Source organism: Lissotriton helveticus, chromosome 1_1 (genome assembly GCF_964261635.1).
Source record: "Lissotriton helveticus chromosome 1_1, aLisHel1.1, whole genome shotgun sequence".
Taxonomy (NCBI): Eukaryota; Metazoa; Chordata; class Amphibia; order Caudata; family Salamandridae; genus Lissotriton; species Lissotriton helveticus.
Window position 1 is genome coordinate 1,782,757,331 of NC_136057.1, and position 27,979 is coordinate 1,782,785,309.

Here is a 27,979-nt window from a genome sequence, read left to right on the forward strand (position 1 = left end):
TGAAAGATTAATTAGCTAATGCCGGGCAAAGTTACTATGTAACATAAAAAGGCATCTGATGTCGCCTCACCACTCTGAACCAATAGAAAGCGTTCATGAAATCACTGAACGAGCAGAGTATGTCTGCGAGATGAAATTCTGCTACATCAACCTGTTGCTGCTTCTGATATTATTGTGAGGGGCTGGTCTTTGGTTTAGGGGCATATGGGGACCATTGTGTGATGCTTACCCCCAACCAAACCCTCCGCGATCATTCAGAGTCCTCCTAAACCAATACGTAGCACATTCCAGTTCGACCGCATTCTGCTTTGCATAGTGACTAAAATGTTTGTGGCATTTTTCCCTCTGGCACAGAACCAAAACTCAAGCTTGAATTCTGTGAACGATAATTCCTCTTCTGTATGGAGGCGGCAGTATTTGGGCCATAGACTTCCAGGGAAATGTTTTCCAAATCTGATTTGCCTACCACAAAGAAAGTGCCTCGAGTTTGTTATAAAGTAGCCTGGTACAGGGCAGAAGTCTGCTTGAAATCCCTCTCGGAGTGCGCCGGTTCTGATTGTAGGACCTTTATCTTCACTTGAGTCTTGCTTTATCTTTCATGCCCCAGTGCCTGCCATATTTCCTCCCTTTGAGGTTGTGCCTTTCTTTAAGGATAGCATTTTATTTAATTGGCAAGAAAATATTAGATTTGTTCCACTATTTACAAATGATAATAAAGCAAAAATGACTGTACTGCCTATTGCTGAAAGATGCCCAGCAAATCTCTGTAGTACCATCCGGTTTTAAGATAACCATCAAAGGTTGCAGCACAGCCTACTCTGGATAACTCTGTGCACCCAGGTGCGGTGTTGAAGTCTTCTGTGTGTTGTATATGGACTCTTTAAGGTGGCGGCTGATCCATAAGGGTTGGTGGCATCCTGTTGAATGTTTTGCCTTTTAGCAATGACCCTAATCACGAAAGGGTTGGAAAAATATTTTCATGTGGATTGGCTACGGTATGCTGTCAAAGAACCAGTTCATACTAGCAGTTCATACTAGCATTCAGACCACATCTGAATGACAAATCAACTGATGGGTTGCAACCCTCTTTGCCACATACAGGTGTATGTGTGTCAGTCATAAACCCCAAGCTCAGCCTCTCTCCCCTTGGATATTTGTGGTAACCATAACAAAAACCTAGCATTCGGAGGAAGAGAATGCATGTGAAGAATGCCAGTAAGAATACATAGCCATTTAAAAAGCTTCAAACTTCTGATGGATACATCTGCCAGTGGATTCCTCACCTTGTGAATATCCCCTTGCGTCAGCAACCTTTGGAAATTCTCTTTGTAGCTTTGTGCCGACGTGGACGACGTCACAGAGGCCCGACCACGCGCCCGACTCCGCTGACGTCACCGACTCCGTAATAGGCCCACGCCGGCGTGATGACATCAGTTCCCTTTTTTCCGCGTCGTCGCGCTAACGGTTTCGAGGGATCCTCTGTAGCTGTTAGTAACTTTGTTTTTGTTTGTTTCTTTTCGGTGTACTCTTGATTCTTTGTGTCGATGTCCACGAAGAAGACTGGATTCAAGCCCTGCGGAGAGTGCGGCAAGATTGTCAATTACGGATCCACACGAGTGCTGCGTTTGGTGTTTGAGTTCGGACCATGACGTCGAGGAATGTTCTTCCTGTAAGAAAATGAATCCCAAGGCTCTCCATGAGAGGGATCCCAAGGCTCTCCGTGAGAGGGAGGCAAAACTCCTTGTTGCCAAGTTGAAGAGCAGGAAGGACAAGAAGAGGTCGAGGTCACGGACTCGATAGTCGAGGTCTCATTTGAAGTCGCACTCGAGGTAGTCATCAGTGCATGCTTCGAAGTCGTCGAGGAAGAAGCACAAGAAGAGGTCTCATGAGTCTCGCCATCACTCTGGGCAGGACTCGAGATCGAAGTCGCAGGTGAAGTTGCTTTGCAAAGATATGAAGACTCCGGCTCCGGAGGTTCAAGTCGCCTGTGAATTCGCCTGTTCATTCACCGAAGCCGTTGTCGAATCCTTCTCCGGCTCCGACTCATTCTTCTGATCAGGAGGTGAGGGAGAAGAAGATGGAGGAGAAGAGGAGGCTCCGTTGCCTGCGGGTTCGTGGACCCCGGTGCACCAGCAGGAGGTGGAGGTCGAAGTCGAGAAGACTCCGCTCCCTCGAGAGCAACCTGTGGGCTCTTATCCAGCTTTTCCTGCTCCAGGTCAGGACCCTACTCAGTTCCTGAATGCTATGTATGGAGTTAATTCAAGGGCTATGTACCCCTCTGGTGCACCGGTTGGTCCCACGGGTCCATTAGCTTACAATCTGGGTGTCCCCCAGACTTACGCTCCAGCGCCTTTTATGCCATTCATGCCAGCTCCAACACGGCCTTGGCTCTTCTCGGCGCCGCCGAAGCCTTCGACGCCAAGACCTTCGACGCCAACACCCCCGACGCCGAATCCGATCCGTCCTCGTGTTCAGCGGTCTGGTCCTCCGGCTTCGGGCTCGGCTCCGGCTCCGTCTGAGTCCATTCCGGATCCGTCGACTTCATTCACGAAGGAGAGGTCGAGGCGTGAGGCACAGAGACTTCTGGAAGAGCAGAGGTACCGTGATGCAGAAATGGAAGAGGGTGAGCTGCAGGATTCAGAGGATCTTTTCGATGATCTGAGAGAGGCTAGTGGTCTTGAGCTGTCTCCTGATTGGGATTTGGCTTCTGTTTCTGACGCCCCTTCTAAGAATGTGACACCTTATCACGTGGTTATGAGGAAGGCTGCAGACTTGTTGAATATTACACTTCCTACTGCAGAGTATAAAGCTAATATACTGACAGAGGTCCTTCATTCACCTACCTCTGTGGTCGAGCCTATGCTCCCTTTCAATGATGCTTTGGCGGAGCCTATATCTGAGGTTTGGAAAAGACCGCTTACAGCCCTGCTGTTTTGAGGGCGGTTGCAAGAAGGTACAGGTGGCGCCTGGTGACCTGGACTTTTTATCCACGCACCCCTTACCAGAAAGCTTGGTTGTGCAGGCGGCCTGCTCGAAAAACCTGCGGGCGCTTTTCCACAGGTTCCTGGGGATAAAGAATCAAAGAAGCAGGACCAGGCTGCAAAAAAAGTCTTTTCCTCTGCAAGCATGGCGCTCAAATCGACTAATGCTACTTGTCTTATGGGACGCTATATCCATGCATTGATGACTTCAGTCAAACCGCTGGTTCCAAAGCTTCCTGAGGAGGATAGGAAGGATTTTCAAGAGGTGATTACTGACACTCAGGCTGCTGCTAGACCGGTCATTCAGAGTGGTCTGGACACTGCTGACTCGGTAGCAAGAGTGATGGGTTCTTCAGTGGCCACAAGAAGAGCGGCATGGCTTAAATCCTCAGAATTCTCTGCGGATGTCCAAGCTGCCTTGATGGATTTGCCCTTTGATGGGTCAAGATTGTTTGGAAAGAAGGCGGATGCTGCTTTAGAAAGGTTCAAGGACAGCAGAGCGACAGCGAGATCTTTGGGCCTACAGTCCAGAGGTACTGCGGGGAAGAGGTTCAGAGGTTTTGGCAGGTCTTCCTTTCTGACCTACAGGCAGCCACAACAGCAGCAGCAGCAGCAAAATACGCTGTACAAGTCGTACAGAGGCAGGCAAAGAGCTCGTCCTAGAGGTCGTCAGGCCTCCTCCTCCTCTACCTCTTCCCAACCCCCTGCCACCACAGCAAAGCAGCCCTAGATCCGCCATTCCGGATCATGTGGGCCCAGTGGGGGGCTGGCTTACCCATTTTCTACGAGATTGGGAATTGATTACATCGGATCTTTGGGTTCTCAATCTCGTGGAGAATGGGTATGCTCTTCCCTTTCGGGAATTTCCCCCCAATTACCCTCCTTGCCAAGGTTTTTGTGCGGAGGACCACCTGCTGCTCTTGCAGGAAGAAGTCCTGGCTCTGTTCAGAAAGGGTGCGATAGAGGTGGTTCCAGAGCAGGAGAGGGGTCAGGGGTGCTACTCCCGGTATTTCCTGATCCCAAAAAAGGATGGCAGACATCGTCCAATCCTGGATCTCAGGATCTTGAACCTTTACCTGAAGCAGAAGTTCAAGATGCTCACCCTTGTGCAGGTTCTTCAAGCGCTGCTGGAAGAAGACTGGATGGTGTCGATCAACTTGCAGAATGCGTATTTCCACATCCCCATTCTGAAGTCGCGCAGGAAGTATCTCAGTGTTACAGTGGGATCGCAGCACTACCAGTTTGCGGTCCTTCCGTTTGGTCTTACTACTGCGCCTCGAGTCTTCACCAAGGTGACGGCAGTGGTGGCTGCACATCTCAGAAGGTCAGGGGTTCCGGTATTCCCTTATCTGGACGATTGGCTGATCAAAGCAGAATCTCCGGAGAAAGCGCTCCATCATCTGCAAGTCACAACTCCGTTGTTGTACAGGTTGGGTTTTTCAATAAATGTACCCAAATCTCACCTGGTGCCCTCCCAGCGCAACCTGTTCATAGGTGCAGTACTGGATACAACTGTATGTCGGGCATTCCCTCCACCTCAAAGGATTCGCGACATACAGGAAATGATTCCTTTATTTCACAATGGAGCGGTCGTTCCAGTCCTGAAGGTCCTTCGTCTGCTTGGTCTGATGGCTTCCTGCATTCTGTTGGTCAACCATGCACGCTGGAATATGAGGGCACTCCAGTGGTGCCTCTGCAGGTAGTGGTATCAACACAACGGAGATCTCAGGGAGTCCATCAGGATCTCCAGAGAAACTGCAGCGGATCTGTCTTGGTGGAGTGTGGAGGGCAATCTGTCAAGGAAAGCCTTTCCAACTTCCTCCAGCGGTGGCCACAGTGATAACTGATGCGTCCACTCTAGGGTGGGGTCCTCATCTGGGGGATCTGGAGATCAAGGGTCTTTGGTCTCCAGAGGAAAGGTTGCTTCACATCAACCTTCTGGAATTGCAGGCGATACGTCTGGCGCTCAAGGCCTTCCTCCCTTCCCTTCGCGGGCGGTCGGTTCAGGTCCTGACGGACAACACCACCGCGATGTGGTATGTAAACAAGCAGGGAGGAGTAGGGTCGCAGTGTGTCTGCAGAGAGGCTCTGCGTCTCTGGTCCTGGATTCAGGATCATCAGATTTGTCTGATGGCAAATCATCTGGCCGGAATTCTGAATGTGCGTGCAGACAGTCTCAGTCGGCAGTTCTCAGCCGACCACGAGTGGAGGCTTCATCCAGAGGTAGTTTGTCACGTCTTTCGGACGTGGGGGACTCCTCAGGTGGACCTGTTCGCCACTCGCGTGAATGCTCACTGCCCGTCATTTTGCAGCCTCCAGTTTCCGATGCAGGGAGCCTTGGGGGACGCGTTTCAGTTGAGTTGGGCTCGCAACCCCTTTACGCGTTTCCTCCCATACCCTTGATTCCTCGAGGAAGATTCGCCAAGACCGGGCACAAGTTATATTGATCGCCCCCGGATTGGCCAAGAAAGGGTGTGGTGCACAGATCTTCTCCGTCTCCCTTTCAGGGCAGATCTCCTCTCTCAGATGGAGGGGCAGGTTCTACACCCCCACCTCCAGACCTTACACCTTCATGCCTGGAGATTGAACGGGGCAACCTCAATTCCTTTTCTCTCCCACATGATGTGGTGGATGTCATTCTATCGGCCAGGCGTGACTCCACCAAGTCAATCTATTCATACAGATGGTCTAAATTTGTGACTTGGTGTGGGGAGAAGTCCATTGACCCTTTGAGGGCTCGTGTGTCAGATATACTTCTATTTGCTCTTTCTTTTGCGCAGCAAGGGTTTGCTGTGGCTACAGTGAAAGGTTATCTTTCGGCTGTCGGCATTTCTCTGCCTGCCGGATCAGCCGTCCTTATTTAAATCTATTGTTTTAAGATTTCTGAAGGGCCTTACAAATAAATTTCCTCCTCCTCCTTTTATTGTGCCTCAATGGGACTTGAATCTGGTGCTTTCTTTTCTAATGGGTTCCCCTTTTGAACCTTTACATAATTGTCCCTTGAGGTTGTTGTCCTTTATGACGGTTTTCCTAGTTGCAATTACCTCGGCAAGGAGGTTGAGTGAGCTTCAAGCTCTAGGTTCAAAGCCCCCATTCTTGACCATTCATGCTGAACGAATGGTTCTTAGGACCAGGGCTGCTTTTCTGCCTAAGGTGGTTACTCCTTTCCATCTAGGACAGTCTATTACCCTTCCTACCTTCTATCCTCCCCCTCACCCTTCCTAGGAGGAGGAGCTGCTTCGCCGTCTGGACCCTAAGAGGGCGGTGAGCTTTTATCTTGATAGGACAAAAGACTATCGAGTTGATGACCAGCTGTTTGTTGGATTTGCTGGCTGCAGAAAAGGAAGAGCTGTGCACGAGCGCACACTTTCGAGATGGATAATACTATGCATTAAGATCTGCTACGCCCTGGCTGGTAAGGAACCTCCAGAGGGTATAAGAGCCCACTCTACTAGAGCAAAGTCCTCAACATCTGCTTTGTCTAGGGATGTACTTGTTGAGGACATTTGTTAAGCGGCAACTTGGGCCTCCCTCCACACTTTCGCGAAGCATTACTGCTTGGATACCAAAGTGAGGAGGGAAGGCCACTTTGCGCGTTCTGTCCTCCAGGGTTTTCTGGTATAGGAGAGTGGACACCCTCCTCCGGGAGTGGGGACTGCTGTGGGAATCTATTCACAAGGTGAGGAATCCACTGGCAGATGTATCCATCAGAAGTACAAGTTACTTACCTTTGGTAACGCTTTTTCTGGTGGATACAGTATCTGCCTGTGGATTCGTCACTGACCCACACACCTCCCCGTTGTCCACTCTTCTATACCTGAGTAACTGTGATGTTAATATGTTTTTATTGTTGAAGGAAACGTTTTATTTCAATTGCTTTTCTGCTTGCTTTCACACTGTTATCTTGACATTTGTGTATACTGTGTATATATCTACTGATGTCGGTCCGTCCGGGTGCCTCGAAGGCTTGGAAAAAAGGGCGGAACTGATGTCATCACGCCGGCGTGGGCCTATTATGGAGTCGGTGACGTCAGCGGAGTCGCGTGCGGTGTCGTGCCTCTGTGACGTCGTCAACGTCGGCGCAAAGCTACAAAAAGAATTTCCAAATTTTGCTGACGCAAGGGGATATTCACAAGGTGAGGAATCACAAGGTGAGGAATCCACAGGCAGATACTGTATCCATCAGAAAAAGCGTTACCGAAGGTAAATAACTTGTTCAATAGGACAAGACCAACAGAGGGAAATGTCCTTGGCATATTGCAACACAATTATAGTAGGGTTATCACAATGCAGACAGGTTGAGGCTTAGGGCCAAATAGAAACACTCTGGTTTGTGGTCAACCACTCACCAGGCTTAAACAATACGTGGGCTGCAATAGGCAGCATTGGGGTGCATAAAAACACTTAACCAAGACGTGTGTATTTTCCAAAAGGGATTTTTTTTCTTAATGTTTCTAAAAGGTTTTTAACAAGTCTATGTCTCTATCTGTGCTCAATATCGGGCCTCTTTCCACAGCAGTTTAAAGAAAGCTTTGCAAGGTGTATGTCTAGGGTTTAGACTTTTGATGGTTTTTGCACAAAGCTGTTGAGGAGCATAACAGAATTCATTGTGCCTGTTGGGTGCAAGGCTAAAGGTAATGCAGTTGCAAAAGAGACCATGGCATGTTAATTATTCACTGCTCTGCTAATGTAAAGGAGTTTGTCCCTCAACGAACATGAGTTGGAGTATTGCAGAGGCTATTCGTTTTTGTTGTTGTAGTTGCTTGAATGTAATCTAAGGCAACTTCATGGACATCTTTTTATACCTTCAATAAGCAAAACTGTGTGGGCCCCAATTTCAAGAATTTGTTGGTTCAGAAGCTCTACCTCTGATGCAGGTATTGATGTTGTAGTTGAGTAAACCTGTGATGCATGTTTAGCAAAAGAAAAATTGCAAAGTAAAGAATTCCATGTTCTTTTTTTACAGATGATATTTCTGAGAGAATGTTATTCTCGCACTTATTTTTGTTTTTGTCATTTTAGGACTGTCTAGTTTGTTTTTATGTAGTTAATAATCTCAGGGTTTTAAAAAAAAATGTGCTTGGCCCTTTATTTTTTTTTTTCTCCAGCCTGGCTTAAGTGGTCCTAAATTCTCCATGTCCAAGACTGTTCCTCTGACAAAAGTTGTTCAGAATGACGCATACACAGCCCCCATACCTCAATCTCCTACGCCGGCTCCCCTGCATGCAAAACCTCTAACCAACATGTCCCGTACGCTGGTGACGAGAGAAGAGACCCCAGCACCTCTACCACTCCCAGCTGAGGTAAGATCTGATGTGGTCTGTGTTGAGGTTTGGGCATTTGAGGTTTTGTGACTTTGCAGAACTACGTTATTCATCAAGCTGAAGAGATTGTTTAAAGGGGCACAGAGATATGGGACTAGAGCTTTTACGGTTTTTACCAGGGTTACTACAATCGGAACACAATGGACACAGGAATTTGTCTGTGCCCATGTAACTTCCGTTCTGGGTCGCACATGGTTTTCTAGGGCTCTAGCCTCACATTGCATTTCTCTGCTTTTTAATTCCTCTAATAGTAATATATGTGTATGCACAATAGCTGTGGCTTCTCCTAAACATATATGGATGAAGGAGTACTACCCTACTGAGAACAATGGGAGACGTTTTACAGTTCAATTGAATCTGAAACACTAGTTTGGCTAGTGCGGATACATTCCTTCATCTGGTCATGTGACCGCATCTAGTTGTCAAATGTTCACAGGATTTGGTGAGTCATTAATGGGTAGAGTTAGTAGTGTGCAGGAGTGTTTCATCCTCCTTGCCATCTAGGTTGGGGATCTTGCTCAGTTATAAGATTTAAATAATCAGTCATGGGAGGTAGGTACTGCTTATGAATATGAGGATGTCATAAGTGCAGAGAAGAAAAGTCTCCTCTTGTGTGGGTATGCATCCCAGTATTACAAGCTGTACGTAGTCCATTCTCTTGAAGAGGTCCACACTTGGAAGTATTTGAAACTTGTGAATCAGAGGAAAATGTTACCATTTACCTTTACTTTCAGTTCTGCTTTCTTCCAACAGCCTGTATACAGCCCCTTGGAAGGCACCAAGATGACTGTGAATAACCTGCACCCGCGAGTGACGGAAGAGGATATTGTAGTGAGTATCTGTGTATCACAAGGTTTTTGGGAGGCAGGTGGCTAAGTAATCGATCCCTCTTAAAAACAGTTGGTGAGTGTTGGACAGGCCGCATGGTCGGGCTGCCCCCCCTCCCCGCAATGGGACCAGGACCCTGGCTCTCCCTGCATCCCCAGCCAGAGTCCACAAACGACCACCCGAAGTACCCTGCAATCCCCCCACTACAAGACACCAGCTCCGGACCCAGCTGGCCCGGGTCACCATCTACCCTACGACATCGACCCGGCCGCCATCTTGGGGCACGGCAGCACGAGGCCGCGTGGCCTCAACTCGACCCTAACCCCGGGCCCGGCCGACCCCGACATCGAGGCACCAACCTCCTCCCAGGAGGCAGAGTGACCACTTGGCGAGTCAATGGGAGAAGGAATCGTCAACGGCTCTCCTCCGCCAGGTGTCGATCACCCCAGGCCGCCTGGGCGCTGGCTCCACCCCCCTGCTGGGTGTCTGGACTCCCTCATCCCGGACCTCCCGGCCCCCAGGCGCGAGGGTCCGGACATCAAAGGGGACCAGACCTATAACTGGGGCAGGGCCAGACCAGGAAGGCAGTTGTATCCTGGAGTCGAGAGACCCGAGAAGAACTCATCCGTGACTTGGCCTGCTGGCGCTGCCGCGGCCCTCTGCCTCGTGAAACCATCGTCTTGGCCTGCTGGCGCTGCCGCGGCCCTCTGCCTCGTGAAACCATCGTCTTGGCCTGCTGGCGCTGCCGCGGCCCTCTGCCTCGTGAAACCATCGTCTTGGCCTGCTGGCGCTGCCGCGGCCCTCTGCCTCGTGAAACCATCGTCTTGGCCTGCTGGCGCTGCCGCGGCCCTCTGCTTTGAGAGACTATCATCTTGGCCTGCTGGCGCCGCCGCGGCCCGATCCACAGACACTCCAGCTCGAGGATTGTGAGCTCGCCTTTTACCACAACCTGTACCGATCCGGTACCAAGACTGTCCCGCTACCCCCTTTCCCTACAGAGACTAGAAGTGAGAGGACCCCCGGGTCCAAGTTATCCTGTATCGCTGATATCCTTGCCTTAAGAACCTTATATAAAGCCTTGAACTCGACTTGGTGTGGTGCCTGTTTGTGGGGAGGGAGGGTACTTGTCTGTACGATCGCCGGAGACGGTCCCCCTCGGGGATCTCTCCCTCGGTATCCGGCCGACCCTCCGGGTCCCCGTCTAACATTGGTGGCCAGCGACGGGATCCGAACCTACGCATAATCGTACAGAAAGTCACTCGCCCCACCACACACAACAACCATGTCAATAGAGAGCGGAACAACGGAAAAATTTCAGATGGAAAAATTGGAAGACTACAACCACCGGGAACTGAAGCAATATTGCATAGAACTTGGACTTCCAACCACAGGTCTTAGCACAAAGGAAGACTTCAAACGAGCCCTAGAAGCTTGGGCAGAAACGGGTACGGCCGTACCCCGAACACAAACAACCGAAACGAGCCCCGCACCAACTAAAGAAAGAGCGGATCTCTCCCTGGAAGAGATCCGAGAAAGAGAAAAAACCCGACTCCACGAATTAGAACTTGCCCGACTTCGCTTGGATGGGGAACTCAAGCTGGCAGAACAAAAAATAACCCTGGAACACTTACGGCTCAGGGAAGAGCGGGAAGACAAGCAAAGACAGAGGGAGCTAGAGGAAAAGAGACTAGAGTACGAACATGAGCGCAATCTCAAAGCACTGGAGATCCAGAAACAGAATAAAGACCTCGGGCTCCCCGAACGACCGACCCCGTCTGCCTCGACCGAACCCAAGGTTCACATCCCCAAAGATGTCATCCGGGAATACCACAAGAACGATGATATCCAGCAGTGGTTTAAAGCCTATGAGGTGGCAATGACCTCCCACCGGATTCCCCGAAGCGATTGGGGAGCCGGATTATGGGGGAGGTTTGTCAACGAAGGGCGGGACGCCCTGCTGCAACTCCCGGACCAGCTGATGACCTCCTACGACCACATGAAGGCCGCCCTCCTCACTCGATACGGGCTCACCCCTGAGATGTACCGCCAACGGTTCCGCGACTGCAAACGGATTCCGGGTACAACTTGGGTGGAGTACGTGAACTTTTTTAGCCGAGCCTTCGAGGGGTGGATCAAGGGCAACAAAGTAACCACCTACGAACAACTCTTTGACCTTATCGTATGGGAACACCTGTCGAACAACTGCTTCGTGGAGCTCCGGCAACACCTCCTGGACAGCAAGCTAACCGACCCTCGACAACTCGCCGCCGAAGCCGACCGGTGGGAAAGCACCCGAGTTGGCCGGAGCACACCCAGCGAAGTATCCAGACCGTATCGCCCCCGAGGGGGAGGAGGAAGTCAGGGTCGGGGGAGAGACCCCGGCCCCTCGTCACCCCCCAGAAACCCCTCGACCCCGGTTGGCCGGGGAAGCCCTGCCGTCCGGGCCGGTTTCCGGGCCAACATTACGTGCCACAGGTGCCAGCGACCCGGCCACTACGCCAGTGATCCCAACTGCCCAAAGAATCCGAACGCTACTCCCCGCCAAGTTGCAGCGGCGGCCCTAGGGGAAGAAATAATCCCGGAAGACCAAGAGGAGTACGAGACCGATCCTTCTGAATGGGCACCCGCCGCCATGGCACTGGTCTGCTTAGGGGAGAGAGACATGATTCCGCGGGCCCCCCTTCCCGCCAACACACAGAAGTACGGTCAATGGGTCAGCATCAATGGCCGCCGGGCGGAAGCCCTCCGCGACACCGGGGCCAGTGTAACGGCGGTCCGACGCCACCTCGTCACTCCAGACCAAATCTTGCCGAACATTCTTTGCCCTGTTCGATCAGCCGACAACTCCGAAAGCCTATGCCACATGGCCTGCGTCCCCTTCGAGTGGGGAGGAGTAACAGGGATGTTAAAAGTAACTGTCCGCGATGATGCCCCCGTGGACTGCCTCCTAGGAAACGACCTTGAAAGCTCTCCCTGGGCAGCTGTCGAACGGAGGGAGCACCTGGGGATGCTTGGCCTCCCCGAATGGGTCTGCGTCACGACCCGGTCCATGACCGCCCGCGCGGTCCCCCGCCCAGAAGAGCCCGAGTGGCCAGAACCTCCTCCCGCGCTCATCCCAGAGGAGGCCGCCCCAGAAGCCATTCCCTTGACCCAAACCGAAGAAGGACCCGACCAGCTTCGGGACGTCCCTGACCTGGCACAATGGCGGCAGGAGGGAGGCCCCACGCAGGAACAATTCCGGGCCGAGCAAAAAACCTGTCCTTCTCTCGAAGGACTCCGGCAGCAAGCCCTGGCCCAGAGCACCGGGGATACCTCGGGGGCCCACTGGATCTACTGGGACCAAGACCTGCTCTACAGCGAGCAGAAAATTGCAGAACTAGGGGCCAGTCGGGTGCTGGTGGTGCCCCTTCGCTTCCGAGACTTCCTCCTGAACTTAGCCCACGATGTCCCCCTTGCCGGCCACCTGGGGCAGGATAAAACCTACGACCGCCTGGTGACCCATTTTTTCTGGCCCCACATGCGGAAGGATGTCGCCAACCACTGCAAGGCCTGCCCCACCTGCCAGGCCAGCGGAAAAAGTGGCCGAAAAATCAAAGCACCATTACAACCCTTTCCTGTCGTCACCACCCCGTTTGAACGAGTGGGAATAGACATTGTGGGGCCCCTCGACCCCCGAACAGCCCAAGGACACCGGTTCATCCTGGTGCTTGTAGACCACGCCACCCGCTATCCCGAGGCCATCCCTCTTCGGACTGTGACGGCCCCCGTGGTGGGCCGGGCCCTGATGGGGATCTTCTCCAGTATTCAATCTTTCATAGATTCACATGCTTGTATCTTCCCCGTCGTCATGGTGGGAGTCTCCCGGTATATAATAACCATAGCAGTAGAAGAAAAAACTGCCTGGAAGCCATAGAGTAGTGAAACCACTAGGTAACCTCTCCTCCTCATTATGTGGCCCAAACTACAGCCAATCAGCAGCCAGCACCAGCCTACACCATTCCCAGCAGAGCCACCATACCTCAGATTTCCAACCGCCTTCGTGTGAGAAGGAGTCTCCCTGAGCTCTGCTCAGCTTATTCTCTCTTCACTGAACTTTTGACCTTTCACAGTTGGAAGTCAGGTACTGTTCTTCATTATCAAACTTGATTTCTTTCAATATGGCTGAAAACCCCAAGAAGAGCCTTTTCAGAGCTTGCAGGTCCTGTGGCAAGGCCAGACTGTATTCTGAAGATCCTCACAAGGAATGCTTGTACTGTTTGTACCCTAAGCATATTCCTAAGGACTGCAAATATTGCCGCACCTTCTCTGCTAAAACACTGAAGGATAGAGAAGCGCGCCTCTTGTTATGGCTTCAGAAAAGGAAAACTCATGACTCGGAGTCTGAGGGAGAAGCCAAGGGACACACCTCTAAGAAATTGAAAAGAGGGTCCTCTGAGGAAAAGGGTGAGGTGAAGAAACAAAAATCAGGAAGATCTAAGGAAGGTGAACCTTCTACTTCACTCCCTCCAACTCCTCTCAAGCCTTCCTCAGAAAAGAAGGCTCCGTCGTCGCTTCCGTCGACGAAATCTACTGAAATTTCAGTCAGACCGTCGACGAGGCCGTCGACGACCTCGACGACGACCGTCTCGTCAACGACGACGACGACGACAATCTCGACGACGACAGCTTCGTCGACGACGATGACGACGACGACTCCGTCGACGGTGAGTGCCAGACCTTCGTCGACGGCAAGATCTTCGTCGACGAGTATCCCGCCGACGATGCGAATGATTGTCCCGTCGACGGCCCCGTCGACGGCCCCGTCGACGGCCCCGTCGACGATGAAAAAATCGTTGGCGATGCCATCTCCAACAAGAATAACATCAACATATATTTCTATAAAGAGCATTGCTCCGTCGACGGGAGCGTTGACGAGCAAAAAAGGTGAATTTTCTACGCCCAAAATTTCACCCTTGCTGCCCTCTACCATTCTGGACTGTCAGGAATCAGAGGAGGAAGGTTCTTGTGGTGTTGCTTACAGTCCTTCGCAACTCCATATTAAACATCAGGATTCCGAGGAGGAAGACCACCAGGAGGCACAGGAACACTTCTCTTTTACGGAGCGGCCGGTCAAAGGCCAGATGAGATACGAGTCATTTCACCAGGCCTACCACTATGATGAGGAAGAAGAGGTGGATACGTCTGTGCGGGAAGAGGCCATGTCGGTGCCTATTTCTTTAATATCGGACCTTAGAAGCATGATTGATAGTTATTATCGTCGCTTTCCTGAAGATAATGCTCCTGCGGCCACTGGAAAAATCTCTCAACCTGCAAAGGAAATACCACTGGCTCAGCCGCCGCCTCCTCCTCTTCAGAAGGAGATCCAAAACGTTATTACAATTCGTGATGACTTAAATGATTCCGATCAGGATGATCAAGAGGAGGAAGGGGAACTTCCTCAGGATGAGGAAGTTGGAGATGAGTGGGATCAATATATTGCTCCAACGTCCCCGGCTTCACCTTTGCCTCAGTCAAGTTCTCCTCCAGAGGACATAGCAAGCTTTCATGATTTGATGGGAAAAGCGGCAAAGAGATTTAAGCTGGATATGCCAATCAAGGAAAGCGAATGCTTCCTTTATGATTTCAAGGAGTCCTCCAGGAAGTCGGTAAGAGCCATTCCTATTATTGAACATATATGGGATGAAGGGCTCAAACTAATGAAGAATCCTGCATCAGTCCCAGCATCCATACCCAAGCTGGACAAAAAGTATCGTGTTGTAGAGAAGGCTCCAGCATGTCTTATTGGTCATCCTCGGCCGGACTCAGTTGTAACTCAAGCAGCGCAAAAGCACTCCAAGAACCCTATGGCAACATGTCTGGTGCCCCCCGATAAGGAGGGCAAGAAGATGGACGGCATAGGTAAACGTTTTGCAGTCATGGCAGCAGCTTCTATCAAGGCTACCAACGCGATGGCCCTTCTGAGCCGATTCAATAGACAGATGTGGTCTGACATCGCTCCGTTACTGTCGCACCTTCCGGAGGACAAGAAAGAGGAGGCGACTACCATCCTGCAGGATGGGGCTAGAGCGGCGTCGGAGTCCATAGACGTGGCAATGGACATAGTGTCTATAGCTTTCCGCCAGATGGCAGGGGCGGTAACCCTACGGAGACAAGGATGGCTCAAGGCTACGTCTTTTCGGCCGGAAGTCCAGGCTAAAATATTGGACATGCCATTCGATGGCGAAAGCCTCTTTGGTAAACAGATTGATGAAACGTTACAAGGGATAAAAGCAGATACTGATACTGCTAGATCCTTGGGATCTTTACAGCAAGGTCGTTATCAGTCCTTTCGTGGACGAGGATCCAGAGGACGCTTTCAACAGCAACGTTCCTCTTACCAATCAAATCGGTACCAACCTTACAACCAACAGGGATACCGCCAATACTCCTCCAACCAGCAATACCGGTCCTCGAACTCTTCTTTCCAACAACAAGGAAGAAGAAGGTCCGCCGCCAGAGGGAAACAAGACTCTGGTCGCAGACAGTGATATTTATCAGGCGCCTCCAATTCCTCTTCAGATCGACCAGTTCCACTACCTCTCTCAGTTTCTTCCGCATTGGCAGTCCATAACATCGGACAGATGGGTATTAGACACTGCTCCGCAAGGGAGACTACATGGTCTCTCTAGACCTGTTGGACGCATACTTCCACATTCCGATACACAAAAAACACAAGAAGTATCTGCGATTCATGGTGGCGGGGCGCCATTACCAGTTCAGAGTTTTGCCTTTCGGCCTGAAGTCTGCCCCCAGAATATTCACAAAATGCATGGCTCCAATAGCGGCGCATTTAAGACAACAAAGTCTCCAGGTGTTTCCATATCTGGACGACTGGTTAATAAAAGGACCATCGTTTCAGGCAACACAGAGATCCCTTCGGAGGTGCACAGATCTCTTCCACAAATTAGGCCTTCGGATAAACAAAGAAAAATCATGTTTTCTTCCGACTTGTACTCTGCAATTCCTAGGAGCAATCTTGAAAACTCAGGAAATGAAAGCTTACCCATCAGAAGAACGGGTAACAAAAATCTTGAATCTGACTGCATCTCTAGCAACAAAAAAGTTCACTTCCATCAGAATATTCAAGTCATTACTGGGAATGATGTCCTCTTGTATCCCATTGATTCCCAATTGCCGTTTACAGATGAGACCGTTGCAAGAAGCCCTGGACAAACAATGGGTCCAAGCCCTGGGTTCCTTCGAAGACAAGCTGGTCATAACCCATCAGATCAAATGTGCAATGTCATGGTGGGGTATCAGGAGCAACCTAACAAAGGGCCTGGTATTCGAAACTCAATCTCCAAGCTACGTCATGACATCAGATGCTTCATTACGAGGTTGGGGGGCACATCTACAAGACCTAGAGGTTCAAGGCCTTTGGTCTCCTCAGGAGACAACACTTCACATCAATCTCTTGGAATTGAAAGCTGTCTTCCTGGGTCTTCAGGCATTCCTTCCCAGGATCCAAGGTTCATCGGTCTTAGTGCGAACGGACAGCACGACAACAATGTTTTACCTGCGCAAGCAAGGTGGAACGAGATCAAAACCTCTGTCGATTCAGGCACAAAGAATCTGGAAATGGCTGCTGTGTCAAAACATATCGCTGCAAGTGGAACATGTTCCAGGAGTAGACAACTCAAAAGCGGATCTGTTAAGCAGGTCATCCGACATTTGCCACGAATGGGAACTATGTCGAATCCAGCTGAATCGGATTTTCAATGTGTGGGGCAAGCCAAGTCTGGACCTGTTTGCAACTCGAGACAACAAGAAGTGCAGACATTATGCCAGCAGGTTCCCCCAACAGGGCTCGAGAGGGAATGCTCTTCACCTCCGATGGACAGGGATATTTGCTTATGCCTTCCCTCCCTTTCCCCTAATTCCCTTATTATTGAGGAAAATGAGATCAGAACCTTGCCAAATAATACTGATAGCCCCAGCCTGGCCGAGGCAGTTTTGGTATACAGAGCTTCTCCAGTTGTCGGTGGAGCCAAGAATTCAGCTACCACCAACCAGGGATTTGATTTCCATGAACAAAGGCCAAGTACTTCATCCGCAATTGACATCTCTAAAATTGTCGGCTTGGAACCTTTTGAGCACGAGTTCCAGTCATTAAATATCACCCCGGAATGTCGTGAAATCTTGCAAAGTTCCGCAGCGCTGTCTACCAACAAAACATATTCCGCTAAATGGAAGCGATTCTGTATTTGGGGCCTTGCTCATGCAGTACATCCTTTGACGTCTTCTCCAGAGCAAATTCTTCCTTATTTATTGCATTTAGCCAGATCAGGGCTTGCGCACTCGTCTATTAAAGTCCATTTGGCAGCAATATCTAGATACAGAAGATCTCCAGGATGTCCATCTTTGTGGTCTAACAGACTGATCAAGGAGTTTTTAAAAGGACTATTCAGAAGGTTCCCTCCAATTAAGCGTCCTCCACCCACATGGCAACTTAACACAGTCTTGTCACAACTTATGAAAGCTCCGTTCGAGCCTATCCACAAATCTGAACTGCAATTTCTGTCATGGAAAGTTGCATTACTGCTGGCGCTCACATCAGCCAGAAGGGTTAGCGAGATCCAAGCTTTTTCTATACAGGATCCCTTCATACAATTCAGGCCAGATAAGGTGATGCTAAGAACTAATCCGAAGTTTGTACCTAAAATACCTTCGTCTTTTCATCTAAACGAACCAGTGATCCTACCTACATATTTTAAAAATCCTTCTACAGCGGCTGAGAAAGCTCTCCATACTTTGGACATTGGCAGATGCCTAAAGTTCTACATTGAAAAGACTAAAAGCTTTCGCAAATCAAACCAACTGTTTGTCTCCTACTCGGGGCCCAGAAAAGGTCTGGCCCTGTCACGTTCCTCCATCTCCAGATGGATTGCATCCGCCATTGTTTTTTGTCAGGAGAAAGCAGGAAGGCCTCTCGACATGAAAGTCCGTGCCCACGATACAAGGAAGATGGCGACGTCTTCTGCATTGCTAGCAGGAGTATCACTTCCAGACATATGCAGAGCAGCGACTTGGTCGAATGTGCATACATTCACGAAACATTACTGTCTGGACACGGAATGGAAAACAGATGCGGCAGTGGGACAGGCAGTTCTACGACATCTTTTTAAATAAGGTACATGTTTATGAATGTTATTCAAATGTTTTTTCTATATAATGTGGTTTTTCCATATGTGCTAATATCTGAAATAGCAAAGTTTTATTGTTAGTATTTTCTTTTTCTGAAAGGAATTTATGGCACGCAGCCCCGAGAAAAGAAAGGGATCTAGCCTAGAAACGCTCTAACTACAAATACTGCTATCTACTCTGATACAAGCATGTGAATCTATGAAAGATTGAATACTGGAGAAAGAACTAGTTACTTACCTGTACACTATGGTTCTCCAGTATTATCTTTCATAGATTCACATGCGCCCTCCCGCCTCCCCGTTTCCTTTAGGCAGACCACCTTTTTATCTCTGGTTTCCTGCATAGCTCACTCTTGGGCGGTAGGAAATCTGAGGTATGGTGGCTCTGCTGGGAATGGTGTAGGCTGGTGCTGGCTGCTGATTGGCTGTAGTTTGGGCCACATAATGAGGAGGAGAGGTTACCTAGTGGTTTCACTACTCTATGGCTTCCAGGCAGTTTTTTCTTCTACTGCTATGGTTATTATATACCGGGAGACTCCCACCATGACGACGGGGAAGATACAAGCATGTGAATCTATGAAAGATAATACTGGAGAACCATAGTGTACAGGTAAGTAACTAGTTCTTTCTCCCGGGTGGGGTTCCCCCGGGAGGTCGTCAGTGACAGGGGCACGAACTTTATCTCCAGATATATGAAGTCCCTCTGGCAGCAATGCGGGGTCACCTACAAATTCACGACCCCTTATCACCCGCAAGGAAACGGACTGGTCGAGAGATTCAACCGCACCCTCAAGGGGATGATTATGGGTTTAGAAGAACCCCTTCGACGCCAGTGGGACGTACTGCTTCCATGCCTCCTGTTTGCCTATCGGGAGGTCCCGCAGAAGTCCCTCGGCTTCAGCCCCTTTGAACTACTGTACGGGCACCCCGTCCGGGGCCCCCTCAGCCTAGTCAAGGAAGGTTGGGAGCAGCCTCCCCAGAAAACTCCCCCGGACATCTACCGGTATCTCCTGGCTCTCCGCAACCAGACCCGGCGGTTCCGAGACACCGCCAAAGCCAACCTCGAGACCAGTCAGGAAGACATGAAGAGGTGGTACGATCAGCACACGTCCTCCATTGAGTTCGAACCTGGACAACAGGTCTGGGTGATGTCCCCGGTTGAGCCCTGTGCCCTCCAAGACAGATGGTCCGGGCCCTTCAAGGTAATCGAACGCAAGGGGCCCGTCACCTATTTAATCGACATGGAGACTGCCCGGAACCCCCTACGGGTCCTCCATGCCAACAGGCTCAAACCCCATTTTGTGCGATCCGAACTCAGCCTCCTGATGGCTACCGATAATGGGACGGAAGAAGACTCCGAACCCCTTCCGGACTTACTGAGGGTCCTCGAACGGGATGGCTCAGTGGAAGGGGTCCAGCTCTCCGAGGCCCTGTCCCCGGAGCAACGCCAAGACTGCCAAACACTCCTGAGGCAGTTCGCCTCCCTGTTCTCCCTCACCCCCGGAGTCACCCCCTGGTGCCTCCACGATGTAGACACCGGGGACAGCCCTCCTATTCGACACCGAGCATACCGCGTACCAGACCGGGTACGAGCCTGCATCCAGACCGAGGTGTCCAAGATGCTGACCCTAGGCGTGATCGAACCCTCCGACAGTCCCTGGGCGAGCCCAGTCGTCCTGGTTCCCAAGGCAGCTGCCCCGGGCGTTGCCCCTGAGCTCCGGTTCTGCGTGGACTATCGAGGGCTGAATGCAGTTACCCGGACCGACGCTCATCCCATCCCCCGGGCAGACGAGCTAATTGACCGGATGGGGGCCGCCCGCTACCTGAGCATCTTCGACCTAACAGCGGGCTACTGGCAGATCGGCCTCACCCCTAGGGCCCAAGAACGATCCGCCTTCTCTACCCCAGACGGGCACTACCACTTTAAAGTCATGCCCTTCGGCATGAAAAACGCCCCGGCAACGTTCCAACGGCTGGTAAACCAGGTACTGGCGGGCCTGGAAGACTTCAGCGCCGCCTACCTGGACGACATTGCTGTGTACAGCCACCAGTGGACCGACCACCTCCGCCACCTGCGGGAGGTTCTACACGCCCTCCAGCAAGCCGGGCTCACCATCAAGGCCAGCAAGTGCCAAGTTGGCCAAGGGTCCGTGACCTACCTGGGACACCAAGTGGGAAGCGGGCTGGTGGCCCCTCTCCAACTCAAGATTGCTGCCATCCAGGCCTGGCAACCCCCTACGAGCCAAACGGAGGTCCGGGCCTTCCTGGGGCTCACCGGATACTACCGGCGGTTCGTGAAGGACTATGGTAGCATCGTGGGGCCCCTCACAGAGCTCACCTCCAAAAAGAGCCCCAAAACCGTCAACTGGACCCCGGACTGCCAATCAGCCTTCGAGAAGCTAAAGACCGCCATGTGCACGGCCCCCGTGCTCCAGGCTCCCGACTACAGCCGGGAATTCATTGTGCAGACGGACGCCTCCGATCATGGTGTGGGGGCCGTCCTCTCCCAACTCAACACCGAAGGGGTCGACCATCCGGTGGTCTTCATCAGCAGACGCCTCTTGCCCCGAGAACAGCGCTGGAGCACCATTGAGAGGGAGGCCTTCGCCGTAGTCTGGGCACTCAAGAAGCTCCGGCCATACCTCTTCGGCACCCACTTCCGGGTGCAAACAGACCACCGACCCCTGCAATGGCTGATGCAAATGCGGGGGGAGAACCCGAAGCTGTTGCGCTGGTCCATCTCCCTGCAGGGGATGGACTTCACGGTGGAACATCGTCCAGGCCAGGACCACGCCAACGCCGACGGCCTGTCACGCTTTTTCCGCCTCAGCGAGGAGAGTCCCCAGGAAGATGGCTGACTCTCCCCGCCTTCAGCTGGGGGGGACGCATGTTGGACAGGCCGCATGGTCGGGCTGCCCCCCCTCCCCGCAATGGGACCAGGACCCTGGCTCTCCCTGCATCCCCAGCCAGAGTCCACAAACGACCACCCGAAGTACCCTGCAATCCCCCCACTACAAGACACCAGCTCCGGACCCAGCTGGCCCGGGTCACCATCTACCCTACGACATCGACCCGGCCGCCATCTTGGGGCACGGCAGCACGAGGCCGCGTGGCCTCAACTCGACCCTAACCCTGGGCCCGGCCGGCCCCGACATCGAGGCACCAACCTCCTCCCAGGAGGCAGAGTGACCACTTGGCGAGTCAATGGGAGAAGGAATCGTCAACGGCTCTCCTCCGCCAGGTGTCGATCACCCCAGGCCGCCTGGGCGCTGGCTCCACCCCCCTGCTGGGTGTCTGGACTCCCTCATCCCGGACCTCCCGGCCCCCAGGCGCGAGGGTCCGGACATCAAAGGGGACCAGACCTATAACTGGGGCAGGGCCAGACCAGGAAGGCAGTTGTATCCTGGAGTCGAGAGACCCGAGAAGAACTCATCCGTGACTTGGCCTGCTGGCGCTGCCGCGGCCCTCTGCCTCGTGAAACCATCGTCTTGGCCTGCTGGCGCTGCCGCGGCCCTCTGCCTCGTGAAACCATCGTCTTGGCCTGCTGGCGCTGCCGCGGCCCTCTGCCTCGTGAAACCATCGTCTTGGCCTGCTGGCGCTGCCGCGGCCCTCTGCCTCGTGAAACCATCGTCTTGGCCTGCTGGCGCTGCCGCGGCCCTCTGCTTTGAGAGACTATCATCTTGGCCTGCTGGCGCCGCCGCGGCCCGATCCACAGACACTCCAGCTCGAGGATTGTGAGCTCGCCTTTTACCACAACCTGTACCGATCCGGTACCAAGACTGTCCCGCTACCCCCTTTCCCTACAGAGACTAGAAGTGAGAGGACCCCCGGGTCCAAGTTATCCTGTATCGCTGATATCCTTGCCTTAAGAACCTTATATAAAGCCTTGAACTCGACTTGGTGTGGTGCCTGTTTGTGGGGAGGGAGGGTACTTGTCTGTACGATCGCCGGAGACGGTCCCCCTCGGGGATCTCTCCCTCGGTATCCGGCCGACCCTCCGGGTCCCCGTCTAACAGTGAGGACCTTCACTCCTCCTGCCCCAAGCCATCATTGGGTAACTTCAACTTAACCTCTCTTGTGCCTCCTCTGGTTGTCACTCAGTTTCTACCTCAGAGTTGCTGCACGTGACATGCCTTCTCAGTCAATATGATCATTAAGATGGCTCACTGTGCTGCTCGGTCACCACTGGCATACGCAATGAATGATCTGATGGTCACAAGACTGACTCCGGGCATGGCAAACCCAGTATTTCAGTGGCTTAAAACTGAGTATCATTAATTGTATAATATCAATAATACTTTTTTTTACAGTACTGAGAAATGGCAGAAGTACAGTGCAAAGTGCTTTATAGAAAAAAGTAATTTATTATGAAGGAAGGGTGCTCCACCTATAGACTATGCTATGACTCCTATTATTCCTTCCTTGTTCCCCCTTGGCTTGCATACACTCCATACACTAAAATCACCCATGAATCCTGACTAAAACACTAATCACCCCCTTTCCTTTTTGTCCCTTAAAGCTCCAAAGTTAACACCTTCAAACACCCCCTCCCCCACCCCCTTATCCCTTGTTGTTCATCTGTCTTATGTGGCTCCAGAATTCACACCTCACAGTTGCTGTTCCACTCATCGGCCTCCCCCCATATGTGCCTGTTGTTCCACATGGCTCTCTGGCTGACCTCCAGTCATGGCCTTATTCATTCTCCATAGGAGCTGTTCTGTGTGTGTGGAGCCTTAAAACGTGCCAGACTGGTAAACCCGGGTGTGGCAGAAGTTGTATTTGTGAAGAAGGATGATGCTGTCAGTGCATACAAGAAGTACAACAACCGCTGCTTGGATGGTGAGTTTTTCGTATGGTAGCCAGGTTGGGGGGGGGGGGGGAAGGGGAGGCAATAGGTGTGGGGTGTTGTGGGTTTGAGGAATCGTGTTTTTTTTATTTTTTTATTGCTTGGGGATTGGCTTTGGACTTTAAGGAAGAGATTGCTTGTGTCATCAACCCTGCTTTTGTGGTTTGTGACGTTGAAGAAAGTCAAAGAAGTAAAATGTCATGATCCATGATTTTTTGGTAGCATACTAGGTGAAGCACCAAAGCCTTCTCTGGTCTTAGGGTGCCATGGGTGGCAGTATGGGAGCATTGTGGTCTGGAACGTGCTACTGTCGTGCTGGGGAGTTCTGTAAGCTCTGGTTCCTGCAGCAAAGGAAGGAGTTGTTGTTGGGGGGTGCCCAAAGCATGGCCCTGGCATGATTGGGGAAGTTCGGGAGAAGTGGAAGCTGACAGTCTCGACATCCATGCACAAATATGTTTGTTGGGCAGTGAAAACATTGGTAATGAGGAGGTACATGGATCAAAATGCAGAGGATTTTTGTGCTAGGGAGGTGCGATGGGGTGTGCTGTAAGGTAGAGGCTGGAAGTGGCAGCATACCTGGTTCCCTGACCTGGAGGCAGGGGGTGGGGGAGGGATCTAGACAATGTTCAATGAACCTTTGAGTGATGTTGACCATAGGTTTCTCTTCTGCAGGCCAGCCCATGAAATGTAACCTTCACATGAATGGCAATGTCATCACATCAGACCAGCCCATTCTCCTGTAAGTATATGGGTTTCTCCAGATTTTAGTGACTGCTAGGCAATGGAGGGTGGCTGGGTGAGGAGCATGAGCTGCGTCAGAAACCCAGAGAGGAATAACTGCACCTCTGATCAATGAAAGAGGGGTTTTGCAGGCTAGCTGAGGATACTGGAGCTTTTAAGGTGTGCTGAAATGTATAAAGGAGCGACCAGGAGTGGCAACTGGATGATGTTATATTCATGTGTTCAGTTTCTTATATTTGCAAGCTGACAGCAAATTGGCCCATTCTCCTTTTATGGCAATACCTTGGTGCCAGAATTGTGGTAAGAGCTATAAGGGACCTGAAAATAAACATTGCTCAAAATGCAACAACTTAAATTCTCTGTATGTGTTACTTACTTAGCAAGTTATCCATCACAATCTTGAAGTGTACTGAACCAAAATGTGCTCTTCCTTTGAAACCTAAATAATGAAGACCACCAGCCATGTACTATTGCACCAAAAATGGTTTCCTGCTTTGTCAGACCGGTGTTTTTTTTGCTCCTCCTGACACAGTTGTCTCGCCAGTCCAGTTGTGCTGTTAGATAATGTAATGTGCTGTACGTTTACGACTAAATGCTTCTCCTACAGTCTCCTACTATAGAAAATTATTACACTGAATCGACCCTGTGAAGGATTAATCATATTCACAGTTCAGGGGTTATGTATTGCAGCGCTCCATGAAGAAGTCGCTTTTCTTATGGCTGCCTTTGATTTCACAACTCAATATCTGTTTAATTTTTGTAAGTGGTCTTGTTGACTGTAGCTCCGCAGCTGCCCCGGTCAGGGATTGCTCAGGACAGCTTTAAACACAAAACTGTTCTCACATGCTCTTTTTTTCCCTAGCGTCATAATAATTATACGTGTTTGTCAGAGCTAAGCATCCACCTTGAGATCAAGTTATCCCCCTCTCACCCAAACACAGTGAAATGACCGCCAGGTGAAAGACCCCCGTTGTAACCACTTTTGGGCATGACGAGGCGGTAAAAGTAGAGAAGGCAGGAGGAATTAGAAGCACACTGTTAAACAGTCAAGTGCTGTGATTTTTCTCAGATGTCACAAACGTTACTCAAAATTTACCTAAGGAGAGAATAAATGCTGGGATAGGAGGAAGTGGTGTGAGAGGAAGCCAATAAAACAATGGAGGAGATCAGCTTTGGTGCACCACATTTCAAGCTTACATAACCATAAAAGTAATCCCCCTGCATCCTCTGCCCTGTAGTACTGCTGCAACAAGTATACTGGTCAAAGACCATATCCGAACCGGAAATGTGGTTCTTCACCTATTTGGTAGCCATCTTTAGAATTATTCAGGAGGTATCTAGCTGCACTCATATTTTTTTCTTAGCTGTTTTTATATCGCATAAACTCGACCAGAAGTTATTGGATTGCTTTACATGAGCACAAGTGATATTACACAAGGTCACATTCAATATTGAGGTAAGAGGAGATTAAGCGATATGCCAGAATCACAGGATGGTAAAGCCATGGGAAGACTCAGACCCCTTCTTTTCTGACACAGTCCTCACCTCCTGTCATTCTGTCTACTTCCATGCATCTTTTGCCTCACTTACACATCCCTGCTCTCACCTGAAATGGTCCAGTTGTAGCATGTCTGGAAGTGTCCTTATGTGGAGCTCGCTGTCTCAACGGAACTGTATCCCTCAGCCTCCCCATCACACAAGGCCAGGTTTGCAACAAACCCAGTGCATTGTGTGAGTTCAGATTAAACCTGATGTGCTGCCAGTAATAGAGAGGACCTTACTTTTACACCTTGGCCTAAAAATGACACGTCGTTCCTCAATATATAGAGTGCAAGATATTCATCAGGCATACACTTGCATAGGAAACTTCTTCATCTCTGGTCTCGCTGGCACCCTAAATTGTCAGGAGGATCCACTCCTTCCACCTCACTAGCAGTCGCCATAGATTCTCTTTTCCTTTAGATTTGTTTCAGCTGCCTCTCTCTGTAGCTGCATCACAGTCACACTTTGGGAGACTCCGGGCTTTGTTAGCAGGTCGTCAGGTGGGGAATCACCACATGCTTGTCCTTGTTTTCTTGTATTTTATGTTTCACAGCCTAAGAGTACAAGTGGATTGGAAAATGGATTGTTCAGGATTCTGCTACTGTTTTTCACTTGAGTGATTCCTTTTTACAGTTCATGGAATAGTTGTTTCTAATTGTCTGCTGAGAAGTAAACCCTAATATGTGATGATAGAACTGTGCTTACACTCACGTCCCATCTCCAGCCACTAGCTTCTGTGTGTCTGTACATTTATTTTATCTTGTAAGGCCATCCTCCGAAAATAAGTTTCCGTTTCTTAGTTCACTGGCGTTCTTACGTCTTACACCATGCAGTAAAGGGAGCTCTGACCACATGAGCCATGCCATGGCCAGTGGTTCTTTCTCCCTTCAGAGACCCACTGTAAGCTACTTTGTATCTATTTCAGACTGTGGTTCTGAACTTTGTGTGCCTCCGCCCAGAATAGAGCTTTTAGTTTCCCCTCTGAGGGATGTTTTGGCGGAAAAGTGTTGTGCTCTGACTGCCTTGACACAGCCCTGCCACGGTCCTCTGGGCCAGTAAGCAGGGCAGAAGAGCTCTGAAAAATTCACCACTAAAGAGAACCAAAGGGCATCCGACACAGAGGAAGCCGTGACTAGTTATTTTCTCACACCATGGAAGACTCTTCCAATAAAGAGCACACGCCCGGAGAATGCAGAAAGGTGAGAAAAGCCAGGGGAAATAGAGAATGTCCCCTTTAAATTTTGCCTACGGGGCCACCACAAGTTTGTACAAAGGACAACCCGAAAACTTCAGCCTCTGCCTCCCCAGAAAAGATACAGCTAACGAGTTGGAGACCTGTGTGGAATTTCAGCACAAGAAGCTGCAGGTAACTGTGGGACCACGTCTGGCACACTATACCATGGTCGACAGGCAGAAGAATCAGCCCTCACTCAAGGAGCTGGGCCTGTCCACGGCACAGAGCTGACACAGGGAGTTGAGTTTGACGCCGAAGAAAGGGTGTGACACCGAAGAAAGGGTGATCAGTGTCCAGCTTGGAAGCCGCAAGGAGCGTGTCAAAGAAAGCAGGCCAGAAGAAACTGTAGAAGATAACCAGTCAGCCAAAAGGTTCTGTCCCAAAGTCCTCAAACTGTCTTGACTGTAAACAAAAGCAGACAAATGGGTCCAAGCTCGAGGACCCAATGAGGGACAACCTTTGACGCAGAGAAGCTTTCGGGAAATGCCGAAGAAAACCCCCCACATATGGCCAAGGAGCCTCCAGCTCCGAAAAAAAGACACTGCCTAATTACAGGTACTCAAGGTTGCGCGAGACGGGCCTTTTAAAGGCTGAGATGGCGATACGCTTTCAGTGGGAGTGTAAGAAAAAAGGCTATTTGTAGGTTTACCCTGACTTTTTGCCCCAATTTTGACTGCTAGCTTATCGAATGAAGCAATTTGCACTGTAGTCATACATTTTATCAGGAATGCTTTCATAATGAGGAAACAGTATGAATCCTAAACAAAACTGACGTCTCCCGTAGTGTTTTAGAGTTCTGTATTCTAATAATTTTATGAGAAATTGTGGTTTATTTGAGTCAAACATCATTTTATCGTATCAACTTGAGATGAAATATTTGCATATATTGTGTATGAATGTCTTACTTTTATGGTTTATTTAAACCAAATAAAGTTCTCATCCAGGGGATACTCATCAATAGTCCTAATCTATGAATAATCCCCGCCCATGTGCGGTATCCCGGAGCATATAGAAAATACATATAAATATATATGTGAAAAACATATATTTGCAGCCTAAAAACATTTTCCAACTGGCAAAGCTGCCGCAAAATTACATGAATTAGCATACACACAGTAGAACTCTCCCAACCCCTGAGGATAAAAGAGAGCAGTAAACATTTGCAAGCAACAATGCTTTATTGCCATAGGAAAACTTGTAATTGCAGGCATTTGCCAGTAGGCTGCAGTAGAGTATAAAGAAACAATGAAAAAAAAAAAAACTTTAAGGCAATAGAGTAGGGGTACCATGCCTTTAAGCCC

At 50.4% G+C, this 27,979-nt stretch overlaps 1 protein-coding gene across 2 annotated transcripts in view; it reads left to right on the top strand.

The window, feature by feature from the left end:
* POLDIP3 (DNA polymerase delta interacting protein 3) overlaps positions 1 to 27,979 on the top strand; it is a 130,905-nt gene that overhangs the window by 41,636 nt on the left and 61,290 nt on the right. For both annotated transcript variants that reach the window (XM_078640358.1, XM_078640353.1), the window contains exons 5-8: positions 8,090 to 8,284; positions 9,059 to 9,136; positions 23,025 to 23,154; positions 23,834 to 23,900. In XM_078640358.1, the coding sequence (XP_078496484.1) occupies positions 8,090 to 8,284; positions 9,059 to 9,136; positions 23,025 to 23,154; positions 23,834 to 23,900 (470 nt within the window). The remainder of the gene's footprint in view (positions 1 to 8,089; positions 8,285 to 9,058; positions 9,137 to 23,024; positions 23,155 to 23,833; positions 23,901 to 27,979) is intronic.